Source organism: Mobula hypostoma (assembly GCF_963921235.1).
Source record: "Mobula hypostoma chromosome 8 unlocalized genomic scaffold, sMobHyp1.1 SUPER_8_unloc_2, whole genome shotgun sequence".
Classification (NCBI taxonomy): Eukaryota; Metazoa; Chordata; class Chondrichthyes; order Myliobatiformes; family Myliobatidae; genus Mobula; species Mobula hypostoma.
This window is the reverse complement of record NW_026948125.1, coordinates 64,370-80,375: the sequence shown is the minus strand read 5'-3', so window position 1 is coordinate 80,375 and position 16,006 is coordinate 64,370. Positions and strand designations below refer to the sequence as shown.

Here is a 16,006-nt window from a genome sequence, read left to right as displayed (position 1 = left end):
CACACAGATCCATATTGACACACACACACACACACAGATCCATATTGACACACACACACAGATCCACATTCACACACACACACACACACAGATCCACATTCACACACACACACACAGAGATCCACATTCACACACACACACACACACACAGAGATCCATATTGACACACACACACACACACAGAGATCCACATTCACACACACACACACACAGAGATCCATATTGACACACACACACAGATCCACATTCACACACACACACACACACAGATCCACATTCACACACACACACACACAGAGATCCATATTCACACACACACACACACAGAGATCCATATTGACACACACACACACACACACAGAGATCCATATAGACACACACACACACACACACAGATCCACATTCACACACACACACACACACAGAGATCCATATTGACACACACACACAGATCCACATTCACACACACACACAGATCCACATTCACACACACACACAAAGATCCATATTGACACACACACACACACACACACACAGATCCATATTGACACACACACACACAGAGATCCACATTCACACACACACACACACACAGAGATCCATATTGACACACACACACACACACACACACACAGACACACAGAGGATGGAGCGATTAATGTGCATTGTGCCTAAGTGTGCCAGCGTGCACACACGTGACCTGCGTCACACACTCATTGCAAATGTCGCACCAATAGGTCACGCCCAACTGACAAACATGTCCACACCTGGGTGGAGGGACGGTGGAAGCCCTACTCCAAGGGTAGGGACCAGGGGCGGAGAGGTAGATCGGTTCTGGCAGGGTAGGTGGGGGGAGAGCACCCGAGACCCTGTCGCAGATCACTTGCGCCGTTTCCGTGTCCGAGGGAGGGGTGGCCCCCAGAGCGGGAGAAGGAGCCCGGGCGGAGGGCGCGGCACAGTGGGGAGCAGACACCGGCTGAGGAGTGGGGTCGAGGACACGAAGGCGGTGACTGGGAGCAGCTTGGGCGAGTAGGGAGGCCAGGGGAGGGGGGAATCCAGCAGAATGGGAACCTGCAGGAGAGACAGAGAACAGGAGCAGTCAATAAAGGAGGGAACAGTCCCACCCATCCCACGGCACGCTGCGGCATTCCCTTGTGGTCCCAGTTCACCAAGCTCTGGCCAGTTTCTGTGTGACTCAGTGCTGTCTCTTGGTGCACATGTCAACCTACTTGCAAAGCTAAACACGACCGCCACCTGCTGGATCCCCACATCAATGTCAGTACAGACACAGGAAGAGGATGGGCAGGGGTGTAGGGGTCATGGAGACGGGGAGGGGTGCAGGTCTCACGGAGACGGGGAGGGGTGCAGGGGACACAGAGACGGGGAGGGGTGCAGGGGACACAGAGACGGGGAGGGGTGCAGGGGGTCACGGAGACGGGAAGGGGTGCAGGGGACACAGAGACGGGGAGGGGTGCAGGGCTCACGGAGACGGGGAGGGGTGCAGGGGGTCACGGAGACGGGGAAGGGTGCAGGGGACACAGAGACGGGGAGGGGTGCAGGGGGTCACGGAGACGGGGAGGGGTGCAGGGGGTCACGGAGACGGGGAGGGGTGCAGGTCTCACGGAGACGGGGAGGGGTGCAGGGGACACAGAGATGGGGAGGGGTGCAGGGGACACAGAGACGGGGAGGGGTGCAGGGGGTCACGGAGACGGAGAAAGGTGCAGGGGGTCACGGAGACGGGGAAGGGTGCAGGGGGTCACGGAGACGGGGAGGGGTGCAGGTCTCACGGAGACGGGGAGGGGTGCAGGGGACACAGAGACGGGGAGGGGTGCAGGGGGTCACGGAGACGGGGAAGGGTGCAGGGGACACAGAGACGGGGAAGGGTGCAGGGGACACAGAGATGGGGAGGGGTGCAGGGGACACGGAGACGGGGAGGGGTGCAGGGGACACGGAGACGGGAGGGGTGCAGGGGACACGGAGACGGGAGGGGTGCAGGGGGTCACGGAGACGGGGAGGGGTGCAGGGGGTCACGGAGACGGGAAGGGGTGCAGGGGACACAGAGACGGGGAGGGGTGCAAGGCTCACGGAGACGGGGAGGGGTGCAGGTCTCACGGAGACGGAAAGGGGTGCAGGGGGTCACGGAGACGGGGAGGGGTGCAGGGGACACAGAGACGGGGAGGGGTGCAGGGGACACAGAGACGGGGAGGGGTGCAGGGGGTCACGGAGATGGGGATGGGTGCAGGTCTCACGGAGACGGGGAGGGGTGCAGGGGGTCACGGAGACCGGGAAGGGTGCAGGGGACACAGAGACGGGGAGGGGTGCAGGGGGTCACGGAGACGGGGAGGGGTGCAGGGGACACAGAGACGGGGAAGGGTGCAAGGGACACAGAGACGGGGAGGGGTGCAGGGGGTCACGGAGACGGGGAGGGGTGCAGGGGGTCACGGAGACAGGGAGGGGTGCAGGTCTCACGGAGACGGGGAGGGGTGCAGGGGACACAGAGACGGGGAGGGGTGCAGGAGGTGACGGGGAGGGGTGCAGGTGGTCACGGAGACGGGGAAGGGTGCAGGGGGTCACGGAGACGGGGAGGGGTGCAGGTCTCACGGAGACGGGGAGGGGTGCAGGGGACACAGAGACGGGGAGGGGTGCAGGGGACACAGAGACGGGGAGGGGTGCAGGGGGTCACGGAGACGGGGAGGGGTGCAGGGGACACAGAGACGGGGAAGGGTGCAGGAGGTCACGGAGACGGGGAGGGGTGCAGGGGGTCACGGAGACGGGGAGGGGTGCAGGTCTCACGGAGACGGGGAGGGGCGCAGGGGACACGGAGACGTGGAGGGGCGCAGGGGACACGGAGACGGGGAGGGGTGCAGGGGGTCACGGAGACGGGGAGGGGTGCAGGGGACACAGAGACGGGGAGGGGTGCAGGGCTCACGGAGACGGGGAGGGGTGCAGGGGGTCACGGAGACGGGGACGGGTGCAGGGGACACAGAGACGGGGAGGGGTGCAGGGGGTCACGGAGACGGGGAGGGGTGCAGGGGGTCACGGAGACGGGAAGGGTGCAGGGGGTCACGGAGACGGGGAGTGGTGCAGGGGGTCACGGAGACGGGGAGGGGTGCAGGTCTCACGGAGACGGGGAGGGGTGCAGGGGACACAGAGACGGGGAGGGGTGCAGGGGGTCACGGAGACGGGGAGGGGTGCAGGGGACACAGAGACGGGGAGGGGTGCAGGGGGTCACGGAGACGGGGAGGGGTGCAGGGGACACAGAGACGGGTAGGGGTGCAGGGGGTCACGGAGACGGGGAGGGGTGCAGGGGACACAGAGACGGGGAGGGGTGCAGGGCCCACGGAGACGGGGAGGGGTGCAGGGGGTCACGGAGACGGGGAAGGATGCAGGGGACACAGAGACGGGGAGGGGTGCAGGGGGTCACGCAGACGGGGAGGGATGCAGGTCTCACGGAGACGGGGAGGGGTGCAGGGGACACAGAGACAGGGAGGGGTGCAGGGGGTCACGGAGACGGGGAGGGGTGCAGGGGACACAGAGACGGGGAAGGGTGCAGGGGACACAGAGACGGGGAGGGGTGCAGGGGGTCACGGAGACGGGGAGGGGTGCAGGGGGTCACGGAGACGGGGAGGGGTGCAGGTCTCACGGAGACGGGGAGGGTGCAGGGGACACAGAGACGGGGAGGGGTGCAGGGGGTGACGGGGAGGGGTGCAGGGGGTCACGGAGACGGGGAAGGGTGCAGGGGGTCACGGAGACGGGGAGGGGTGCAGGTCTCACGGAGACGGGGAGGGGTGCAGGGGACACAGAGACGGGGAAGGGTGCAGGGGACACAGAGACGGGGAGGGGTGCAGGGGGTCACGGAGACGGGGAGGGGTGCAGGGGGTCACGGAGACGGGGACGGGTGCAGGGGACACAGAGACGGGGAGGGGTGCAGGGCTCACGGAGATGGGGAGGGGTGCAGGGGGTGACGGGGAGAGGTGCAGGGGGTCACGGAGACGGGGAAGGGTGCAGGGGACACAGAGACGGGGAGGGGTGCAGGGGACACAGAGACGGGGAGGGGTGCAGGGGGTCACGGAGACGGGGAGGGGTGCAGGTCTCACGGAGACGGGGAGGGGTGCAGGTCTCACGGAGATGGGGAGGGGTGCAGGGGACACAGAGACGGGGAGGGGTGCAGGGGGTCACGGAGACGGGGAGGGCTGCAGGGGACACAGGGACGGGGAGGGGTGCAGGGGACACAGGGACGGGGAGGGGTGCAGGGGGTCACGGAGACGGGGAGGGCTGCAGGGGACACAGGGACGGGGAGGGGTGCAGGGGACACAGGGACGGGGAGGGGTGCAGGGCCCACGGAGACGAGGAGGGGTGCAGGGGGTCACGGAGACCGGGAAGGGTGCAGGGGACACAGAGACGGGGAGGGGTGCAGGGGGTCACGGAGACGAGGAGGGGTGCAGGTCTCACGGAGACGGGGAGGGGTGCAGGGGACACAGAGACAGGGAGGGGTGCAGGGGGTCACGGAGACGGGGAGGGGTGCAGGGGACACAGAGACGGGGAGGGGTGCAGGGGACACAGAGACAGGGAGGGGTGCAGGGGGTCACGGAGACGGGGAAGGGTGCAGGGGACACAGAGACGGGGAGGGGTGCAGGGGGTCACGGAGACGGGGAGGTGTGCAGGTCACACGGAGACGGGGAGGGGTGCAGGGGACACAGAGACGGGGAGGGGTGCAGGGGACACAGAGACGGGGAGGGGTGCAGGGCCCACGGAGACGGGGAGGGGTGCAGGGCCCACGGAGACGGGGAGGGGTGCAGGGGGTCACGGAGACCGGGAAGGGTGCAGGGGACACAGAGACGGGGAGAGGTGCAGGGGGTCACGGAGACGGGGAGGGGTGCAGGTCTCACGGAGACGGGGAGGGGTGCAGGGGACACAGAGACAGGGAGGGGTGCAGGGGGTCACGGAGACGGGGAGGGGTGCAGGGGACACAGAGACGGGGAAGGGTGCAGGGGACACAGAGACGGGGAGGGGTGCAGGGGGTCACGGAGATGGGGCGGGGTGCAGGGGGTCACGGAGACGGGGAGGGGTGCAGGTCTCACGGAGACGGGGAGGGGTGCAGGGGACACAGAGACGGGGAGGGGTGCAGGGGGTCACGGGGAGGGGTGCAGGGGGTCACGGAGACGGGGAAGGGTGCAGGGGGTCACGGAGACGGGGAGGGGTGCAGGTCTCACGGAGACGGGGAGGGGTGCAGGGGACACAGAGACGGGGAGGGGTGCAGGGGGTCACGGAGACGGGGAGGGGTGCAGGGGACACAGAGACGGGGAAGGGTGCAGGGGACACAGAGACGGGGAGGGGTGCAGGGGGTCACGGAGACGGGGAGGGGTGCAGGGGGTCACGGAGACGGGGAGGGGTGCAGGGCTCACGGAGATGGGGAGGGGTGCAGGGGGTCACGGAGACGGGGAAGGGTGCAGGGGACACAGAGACGGGGAGGGGTGCAGGGGACACAGAGACGGGGAGGGGTGCAGGGGGTCACGGAGACGGGGAGGGGTGCAGGGGACACAGAGACGGGGAAGGGTGCAGGGGACACAGAGACGTGGAGGGGTGCAGGGGGTCACGGAGACGGGGAGGGGTGCAGGGGACACCGAGATGGGTAGGGGTGCAGGGGGTCACGGAGACGGGGAGGGGTGCAGGGGACACAGAGACGGGGAGGGGTGCAGGGCTCACGGAGACGGGGAGGGGTGCAGGGGGTCACGGAGACGGGGAAGGGTGCAGGGGACACAGAGACGGGGAGGGGTGCAGGGGACACAGAGACGGGGAGGGGTGCAGGTCTCACGGAGACGGGGAGGGGTGCAGGTCTCACGGAGACGGGGAGGGGTGCAGGGGACACAGAGACGGGGAGGGGTGCAGGGGACACAGAGACGGGGAGAGGTGCAGGGGGTCACGGAGACCGGGAAGGGTGCAGGGGGTCACGGAGACCGGGAAGGGTGCAGGGGGTCACGGAGACGGGGAGGGGTGCTGGTCTCACGGAGACGGGGAGGGGTGCAGGTCTCACGGAGACGGGGAGGGGTGCAGGGGACACAGAGACGGGGAGGGGTGCAGGGGACACAGAGACGGGGAGGGGTGCAGGGCCCACGGAGACGGGGAGGGGTGCAGGGGGTCACGGAGACCGGGAAGGGTGCAGGGTGTCACGGAGACAGGGAGGGGTGCAGGGGACACAGAGACGGGGAAGGGTGCAGGGGACACAGAGACGGGGAGGGGTGCAGGGGGTCACGGAGACGGGGAGGGGTGCAGGGGACACAGAGACGGGTAGGGGTGCAGGGGGTCACGGAGACGGGGAGGGGTGCAGGGGACACAGAGACGGGGAGGGGTGCAGGGCTCACGGAGACGGGGAGGGGTCCAGGGCTCACGGAGACGGGGAGGGGTGCAGGGCTCACGGAGACGGGGAGGGGTGCAGGGGGTCACGGAGACGGGGAAGGGTGCAGGGGACACAGAGACGGGGAGGGGTGCAGGGGACACAGAGACGGGGCGGGGTGCAGGGGGTCACGGAGACGGGGAGGGGTGCTGGTCTCATGGAGACGGGGAGGGGTGCAGGTCTCACGGAGACGGGGAGGGATGCAGGGGACACAGAGACGGGGAGGGGTGCAGGGGACACAGAGACGGGTAGGGGTGCAGGGCCCACGGAGACGGGGAGGGGTGCAGGGGGTCACGGAGACCGGGAAGGGTGCAGGGGGTCACGGAGACGGGGAGGGGTGCAGGGGACACAGAGACGGGGAAGGGTGCAGGGGACACAGAGACGGGGAGGGGTGCAGGGGACACAGAGACGGGGAGGGGTGCAGGGCCCACGGAGACGGGGAGGGGTGCAGGGCCCACGGAGACGGGGAGGGGTGCAGGGGGTCACGGAGACCGGGAAGGGTGCAGGGGACACAGAGACGGGGAGGGGTGCAGGGGGTCACGGAGACGGGGAGGGGTGCAGGTCTCACGGAGACGGGGAGGGGTGCAGGGGACACAGAGACAGGGAGGGGTGCAGGGGGTCACGGAGACGGCGAGGGGTGCAGGGGACACAGAGACGGGGAAGGGTGCAGGGGACACAGAGACGGGGAGGGGTGCAGGGGGTCACGGAGATGGGGCGGGGTGCAGGGGGTCACGGAGACGGGGAGGGGTGCAGGTCTCACGGAGACGGGGAGGGGTGCAGGGGAAACAGAGACGGGGAGGGGTGCAGGGGGTGACGGGGAGGGGTGCAGGGGGTCACGGAGACGGGGAAGGGTGCAGGGGGTCACGGAGACGGGGAGGGGTGCAGGTCTCACGGAGACGGGGAGGGGTGCAGGGGACACAGAGACGGGGAGGGGTGCAGGGGACACAGAGACGGGGAGGGGTGCAGGGGGTCACGGAGACGGGGAGGGGTGCAGGGGACACAGAGACGGGGAAGGGTGCAGGGGACACAGAGACGGGGAGGGGTGCAGGGGGTCACGGAGACGGGGAGGGGTGCAGGGGGTCACGGAGACGGGGAGGGGTGCAGGGCTCACGGAGATGGGGAGGGGTGCAGGGGGTCACGGAGACGGGGAAGGGTGCAGGGGACACAGAGACGGGGAGGGGTGCAGGGGGTCACGGAGACAGGGAGGGGTGCAGGGGGTCACGGAGACGGGGAGGGGTGCAGGTCTCACGGAGACGGGGAGGGGTGCAGGGGACACAGAGACGGGGAGGGGTGCAGGGGGTCACGGAGACGGGGAGGGGTGCAGGGGACACAGAGACGGGGAGGGGTGCAGGGCTCACGGAGACGGGGAGGGGTGCAGGGGGTCACGGAGACGGGGAAGGGTGCAGGGGACACAGAGACGGGGAGGGGTGCAGGGGACACAGAGACGGGGAGGGGCGCAGGGCCCACGGAGACCGGGAAGGGTGCAGGGGGTCACGGAGACCGGGAAGGGTGCAGGGGGTCACGGAGACGGGGAGGGGTGCAGGGGACACAGAGACGGGGAAGGGTACAGGGGACACAGAGACGGGGAGGGGTGCAGGGGGTCACGGAGACGGGGAGGGGTGCAGGGGACACAGAGTCGGGTAGGGGTGCAGCGGGTCACGGAGACGGGGAGGGGTGCAGGAGACACAGAGACGGGGAGGGGTGCAGGGCTCATGGAGACGGGGAGGGGTGCAGGGCTCACGGAGACGGTGAGGGGTGCAGGGGGTCACGGAGACGGGGAAGGGTGCAGGGGACACAGAGACGGGGAGGGGTGCAGGGGACACAGAGACGGGGAGGGGTGCAGGGGGTCACGGAGACGGGGAGGGGTGCAGGTCTCACGGAGACGGGGAGGGGTGCAGGGGACACAGAGACGGGGAGGGGTGCAGGGGACACAGAGACGGGGAGGGGTGCAGGGCCCACGGAGACGGTGAGGGGTGCAGGGGGTCACGGAGACCGGGAAGGGTGCAGGGGACACAGAGACGGGGAGGGGTGCAGGGGGTCACGGAGACGGGGAGGGGTGCAGGTCTCACGGAGACGGGGAGGGGTGCAGGGGACACAGAGACAGGGAGGGGTGCAGGGGGTCACGGAGACGGGGAGGGGTGCAGGGGACACAGAGACGGGGAAGGGTGCAGGGGACATAGAGACGGGGAGGGGTGCAGGGGGTCACGGAGACGGGGAGGGGTGCAGGTCTCACCGAGACGGGGAGGGGTGCAGGGGACACAGAGACGGGGAGGGGTGCAGGGGACACAGAGACGGGGAGGGGTGCAGGGGGTGACGGGGAGGGGTGCAGGGGGTCACGGAGACGGGGAAGGGTGCAGGGGGTCACGGAGACGGGGAGGGGTGCAGGGGGTCACGGAGACGGGGAGGGGTGCAGGGGACACAGAGACGGGGAGGGGTGCAGGGGACACAGAGACGGGGAGGGGTGCAGGGGGACACAGAGACGGGGAGGGGTGCAGGGGGTCACGGAGACGGGGAGGGGTGCAGGTCTCACGGAGACGGGGAGGGGCGCAGGGGACATGGAGACGGGGAGGGGCGCAGGGGACACGGAGACGGGGAGGGGCGCAGGGGACACGGAGACGGGGAGGGGTGCAGGGGGTCACGGAGACGGGGAGGGGTGCAGGGGACACAGAGACGGGGAGGGGTGCAGGGGACACAGAGACGGGGAGGGGTGCAGGGCTCACGGAGACGGGGAGGGGTGCAGGGGGTCACGGAGACGGGGAAGGGTGCAGGGGGTCACGGAGACGGGGAGGGGTGCAGGGGTTCACGGAGACGGGGAGGGGTGCAGGTCTCACGGAGACGGGGAGGGGCGCAGGGGACATGGAGACAGGGGCGCAGGGGACACGGAGACGGGGAGGGGCGCAGGGGATACGGAGACGGGGAGGGGTGCAGGGGGTCACGGAGACGGGGAGGGGTGCAGGGGACACAGAGACGGGGAGGGGTACAGGGGACACAGAGACGGGGAGGGGTGCAGGGCTCACGGAGACGGGGAGGGGTGCAGGGGGTCACGGAGACGGGGAAGGGTGCAGGGGACACAGAGACGGGGAGGGGTGCAGGGGGTCACGGAGACGGGGAGGGGTGCAGGGGGTCACGGAGACGGGAAGGGTGCAGGGGGTCACGGAGACGGGGAGGGGTGCAGGGGGTCACGGAGACGGGGAGGGGTGCAGGTCTCACGGAGACGGGGAGGGGTGCAGGGGACTCAGAGACGGGGCGGGTGCAGGGGGTCACGGAGACGGGGAGGGGTGCAGGGGGTCACGGAGACGGGGAGGGGTGCAGGGGACACAGAGACGGGGAAGGGTGCAGGGGACCCAGAGACGGGGAGGGGTGCAGGGGGTCACGGAGACGGGGAGGGGTGCAGGGGACACAGAGACGGGTAGGGGTGCAGGGCTCACGGAGACGGGGAGGGGTGCAGGGGGTCACGGAGACGGGGAGGGGTGCAGGGCTCACGGAGACGGGGAGGGGTGCAGGGGGTCACGGAGACGGGGAGGGGTGCAGGGGGTCACAGAGACGGGGAGGGGTGTCGTGGGGCTCTGTTGCTCACCTGACAAGTATTGTGTCGAAACCATTCGAGAGATTTCTGCGAGGCTGTCACGGAGACTGGCTGCTCCTCCTCATCAGATGTTCCCTCACTGCTGGATTCAGGCAGACTCTGATCGGAATCTCTACAGACACCTGCACCATCACCTCCTCTCCCCGTCTCAGAATCCTTGTCAAAGCAAGCAACGGTGAAGGGCTGGCTCCCCTCTCCCGAACTGTACAGACAGAAGTGTGATCAGGGATTCATCCGAATTGCGAATGGTGTGATCAGGGGGGATGGTGGCAGGGAGGTGGGGGGAGAGAGGTGGGGGTAGGGGGGGAGGGGGGAGAGGGGGGGAGGGGGGGAGAGAGGGGAGAGAGAGGGAGAGAAGGGGGGGAGGGGGGAGGGGGGGAGAGGGGGGGAGGGGGGAGGGGGGAGAGGGGGGGAGAGGGAGGGAGAGGGGGGGAGAGGGGGGAGAGGGGGGGAGATGGGGGGAGAGGGGGGGAGAGGGGGGGAGAGAACTTTGGGTTAGAGAGGGACGACGAGAGAGGGAACTTTGGGTTAGAGAGGGACGACGAGAGAGGGAACAGTGGGGTAGACAGGGACGACGAGAGAGGGAACAGTGGGGTAGACAGGGACGACAAGAGAGGGAACAGTGGGGCAGAGAGTGGGACAATGAGAGAGGGAATAGCGGGATGGAGAGGGGGGCAGTGGGACAGACAGAGGGGATGATGAGAGAGGGAACAGTGGAAAAGAGAAAGGGAGAAAGGCAGGCAGTGACAGACAGACAGATGGAGAGTGACAGTCATAGGGCTATAGAGCATTAACAGGTCCTTCGGCCCATCTGGCCCATGCTGACCCGATCTTTTTGCACCCGGACCATACCACCCTACTGCCAAATGTTTGTCCCATTCCTATCAGTCTCTGTGACCCCCTACACCCTTCGCCATCTCTGTGACCCCCTGCACTCCTCCCCATCTCTGTGACCCTCACAACCCTCCCCATCTCTGTGACCCCCACACCTCTCCACGTTTCTGTGACCTCCCACACCCCTCCCCGTCTCCGTGATCCCCAACACCTCACACTCGGCGACAATAATTTTCATCTGCCAATTTTCAGCAGATTTTTCCAGCTGATGCTGATCCCTCTGCAAGCCCCAATATCCTTCCTCGCAGTCCAGTGCACCCCTAGCCCTGATGTCATTTGTATATTTGCTGATTCAGTTAACCACATTATCATCCAGATAATAATTCGATTTAAAGAGAGATGGGCAGAGACGGACAGAGAGGGGAGGGAGGAGTAAGCAAGGGAGGGACCCCTCTGTGTACCTGGTGAGATTAAGAGGACAGAGATAGCTGGGCAAACATATGGTATCAGTGAACTTGGCCCATTCCTCCTGAGAACTAGATCTCCCACACATTTCCTTTCTCCTCCATTCCCCAGGTTTCTCCAACATTGGGAAAATTCCTAGTGGACTGAACCTCCCTCCCCAATCTTATATTAGGTTTTTTTTTAACCATAAGATTTGAACATCATAACATGGAATTATTTGAAGTCAACCTGTCACGTTATTTATATCACTTTAGAAGAAAATGCAGATATTACTGTGTAGATATATATCTGAAACTCTGAAGTCTTTATGAGTTTAGTACTTTTAGTAAACATAATGTGACAAAATGGAACCTGTGAGATCGCAGAGTGCTTTGCTACTTTGGTTGGGTGGCTTACAAATTTTATGATGGGGATGTTTATGTCTGGGATGTTTTCACAACGGGGAAAACAGGACATAACCTCTGAAGAGAAATGGACTTCTTGAAGTAGCCTTTAAAGAAGAAATGGCAGGAACCAGAGACGTTTGCAGATAATGGAGAAATGTTATTATGGAATGGAAAAACCTAATTACCGTTCTCCATAAAAAGTATAAAAGTGGTCTATTTGAGCTATAAGATTGAAGCTATTCTCCAACGATAATGTGTGGAGGTAGCTTACGCTGCAGGTAAATAATAAATGTGCCTATAATTTGATCCACTCTGAATTTATTGCTGTATATTAGGAGACCTAGCTGAACAGTACACAACGACTGTAAAAGGGGAAATACTGCTGTTCAAAAGCACCTGTTCACTTCTACAAATGAACTTTTCACTGTTTCAACTTATTTTCTAGACAGATTTATTTAAAAATTGAAGAAACCTGAATGTCTGGATTTTTTGATTTACAGATTTTTTGATCGTTTTGTGTCAAATCAAATCGATAAGGATTGAGTTGGGGACAGCCCACAATTGTCGCCAAGCCTTGGCAGTCTTCCTCACTGTCCACTACACCACCAATCTTAGTGTCACCTGCAAATTCACTGATCCCGCTTACATTATCATTTGTCGCCAACAGAGCATGCCCACAAAATAACTAAGAAAACATGGAAAAGTTCTGATTTTCTTTTGACTGATTAGAAATTGTTTAATTTCCATCCTCACTGAAGTTGCACTATATATCTTGCTTTCTCCTCCAATATCTTATGCCCCCCTCCCTGAAATTACTCAGCCCCTCAAACTCTGGATTCCACCTCCCCAGTCCTGAAGGTCCGGGACTTAGATGATGCAGAAAATTGGATGGTGAGGAGGTTAGGATGATAGCGTTTGTTTGGTGGAAGAACAAGCTGGACTAGAATAATCAGCAGTCATGCTATACAGGGACTTGGGCTATATTATATATGACCTTTCTTCCTGACTGTATGTCTTTTCTGAAATTGTATTTGTGCTATGTGCTACTTGAAGGGTGCTGTGTGTTGCTGGCAATGTGTTTTGCACCTTGGCCATGGAAGAACACGGTTTCATTTGGTTATATTCATTTATGGTTGAATGACAATTAAACTTGAACTTGAGCAGATGTCAACACTGGGCTGCCCTGAATGAGGACAGCACGCATCCCTCCCTTGGGTTCCCTAGACTCACCGACACCACACTTCTTGGGGATCGATCCACAGTGTCATCTCCTGTGGAAGCTGCAGCTGGCTGTAATCCACATTGCATTTCTGACAGGCAAGCAGTAACACCGGGTCCCTCCGCTGGCTCCCGTTTATACGGATACACCTGTGGTGCAGATGACGGGGGCAGGTGGTGAGGAAAATCCCTCCAAACACCAGCCACAGTTCCCAATACCCGATCCACGGCTCAGACCCACACCAGAAACACAGTTCCAGTCTCCGTATCCCTGGGTCAGAACCACACCGGGAGCACCGTGCACGGTTCCTGTCTCCGTATCGCTGGGTCAGACCCACACCGGGAGCACCGTGCACAGTTCCAATCTCCGTATCCCTGGGTCACACCCACACCGGGAGCACCGTGCACGGTTCCAGTCACCGTATCCCTGGGTCACACCTACACCGGGAGCACCGTGCACGGTTCCAGTCACCGTATCCCTGGGTCACACCCACACCGGGAGCACCGTGCACGGTTCCAGTCATTGTATCCCTGGGTCAAACCCACACCGGGAGCACCGTGCACGGTTCCACTTGCCGTATAACTGGGAGATCCCACTTCCTCTGACGGATGGAGCGTAGGGGCTCGGCAAAGTTGGTCTCCTAATCTATGTTGGGTCTCACCAATACACAGGAGGCCTCACTGAGAGCCCTGGATACAGCAGATGACCCCAACAGACTCACAGCTGAAGTATCGCCTGTACTCCTTAGTGGGATCCTGTTCGAGGGGCAAGTAAGAGGAGGCGTCTGAGAGTTGTCTCTGCGCATCAGTACGCACCCCCCCCCATCAGCCGTTTTGATAGGGGGTTAGGATTAGCACAGAGAGAGTGGAGAGCAGAGTGTTCGGAAGGAGTGAGATTGGAATTGAACAGATGAGTGGTGAAGTTGAGACATTTGATGTCCCAGTGGCATTTGTCAATGAATATATTCAGGGTAGGCAGAAGACCAGAGCTGGGTGTCCAGGAAGATGAGGAGGGCTGAAGGGGTCATTAATGTGGGGTGGAGAGTCCTTGCCAAAGAAGTCAGCTCGGAGACGGAAGTGGTGGAAGAAGAGCTCGGTGTCATGGCGGGGGCGGATCTCGATGAAGAGTGGGCACCTGGCCATTGACTCCCATACCATCACCAAACTTATTAACTTTAGGGATCTCCCATCCACTGCCACCAACCTCAGTTCCCGCACCCTGCACCTCCTGTTTCTACCTTCTTTCTGGACACCAGACCCAACCAGTTCCCCTCTACCACCACTCTCCTCCGCCTAGCGAAACTTGTCCTCACTCTTAACAATTTCTCTCTTGGCTCCTCCCACTTCCTTCAAACAAAAAGGGCAGCCATGGGCACTCACATGGGTCCCAGCTATGCCTGCCTGTTTGTTGGCTACATGGAACAGTCTATGTTCCAAACCTACTCTGGTCAACTTTTCTTACACGACATCGATGACTGCACTGAAGCTGCTTCCCGAGCCCACGTGGAGCTTGTCGACTTCATCAACTTGCCTCCAACTCCCACCCTGCCCTCAAATTTACCTGGTCCATTCCCTCCCCTTTCTGATCTCCCTGTTTCTATCTCTGGAGACAGCTTATCCACTGATGTCTTTTATAAACCCATTGACTCTCACAGCTACCTGGACTATATCTGTTAATTGTAAAAATGCCATCCCCTTCTCTCAGTTCCTGCACCTCCTCTGCATCTGCTCTCAGGATGAGGTTTTCACTCCAGAATGAAGGAGATGTCCTCCTTTTTCAAAGAAGGGGGCTTTCCTTCCTCCAACATCAACGCTGCCCTCAACCACATCTCTTCCATTTCACACACATCTTCTCTCACCCCATCCTTCTGCAACCCTACCAGGGAGAGGGTTTCTCTTGTGCTCACCTACTACCCCACCAGACTCCGCGTCCAGCACATAATTTTCCAAAACATCCGCCACCTCCAACTGCATCCCACCACCAAGCACTTCTTCCTCCCCCCCCCCAACTTTCTGCTTTCCACAGGGATTGCTCCCTACGCAACTCCCTTGTTCACTTGCCCCTTCCCACTGATCTCCCTTCTGGCACTTACCCTTGCAAGTTGAACAAATGCTACACCTCCTCCCTCACTACCATTCAGGGCCCTAAACAGTCCTTCCAGGTGAGGCGACACTTCACCTGCAAGTCTTTTGGGGTTATTTTCTGTGTTTGGAGCTCCCGGTGAGGCCTCCTGTATATCAATGAGACCTGACGTAGATTGGGAGACCGCTTAGCCGAGCACCTACAAGTTCGCCAGAAAAAGGGGGATCTGCCAGTGGCTGTCCACTTTAATTCCACTTCCCATTCGCATTCCAGCATGCTAGTCCATGACCTCCTCTACTGTCGCAACGTGGCCACACTGAGGTTGGAGGAACAACACCTTATATTCCGTTTGGGTAGCCTCCAAACTGATGGCATGAACATTGATTTCTCAAACTTCCAGTAATGTGCGTCCCCTCTCCTTCACCAGTCCCCATTCCCATTTCCCTCTCACACCTTACCTCCTTGCCTCCTCATCACCTCCCTCTGGTGCCTCTCCCCCTTTTCTTTCTTCCACGGCCTTCTGCCCTCTCCTATTAAGATTCCTCCTTCTCCAGCCCTGTTTCTCTTTCACCAATCAACTTCTCAGCGCTTTACTTCCCCCCGCCCTGTTTCACCCTGATTGTATTTCTTCCTCCCCTCTCACCACCTTCTTACTCTGACTCCTTGACTTTTTCTCCCCCCAGTCCTGATGAAGTCTTGGCCTGAAACAGCGATCTTTTCTATAGATGCTGCCTGGCCTGCTGAGTTCCTCCAGCATTTTGTGTGTGTTACTTGGATTTCCAGCATCTGCAGTTTTCTCTTGTATGTGATGGGACATGGACACTCCACCCCACCCCAGGGATCAGCCCTGTCAATCTCTCCTGGACTGCCCCTGGTGTCAGTCTATTTTCTCATTAATATTTCATATTTTTTATATCAAGGCAGAGTTGTGGATGTTGTCGACATGGATCTTAGTAAGGTGTTTGACAAGGTTCCTCCGAGAAGCCTCAGCCAGAGAGGAAACAGAAACATAGAAAATCTACAGCACAATACAGGCCCAC

The 16,006-nt window shown here is 62.0% G+C and overlaps 1 protein-coding gene across 2 annotated transcripts in view; it reads right to left on the bottom strand.

Annotated features, from left to right (window-relative positions):
* Positions 1-420: 420 nt before the first annotated feature.
* The window catches only part of LOC134341179 (maternal B9.15 protein-like), a 36,575-nt gene continuing 20,989 nt past the window's right edge, over positions 421-16,006 (bottom strand). For both annotated transcript variants that reach the window (XM_063038989.1, XM_063038990.1), the window contains exons 4-6: positions 12,896-13,033; positions 9,972-10,182; positions 421-1,071 (exon numbers count right to left, since the gene is read on the bottom strand). In XM_063038989.1, coding sequence (XP_062895059.1) covers positions 880-1,071; positions 9,972-10,182; positions 12,896-13,033 — 541 coding nt within the window. In that variant the 3' untranslated portion in view covers positions 421-879. The remainder of the gene's footprint in view (positions 1,072-9,971; positions 10,183-12,895; positions 13,034-16,006) is intronic.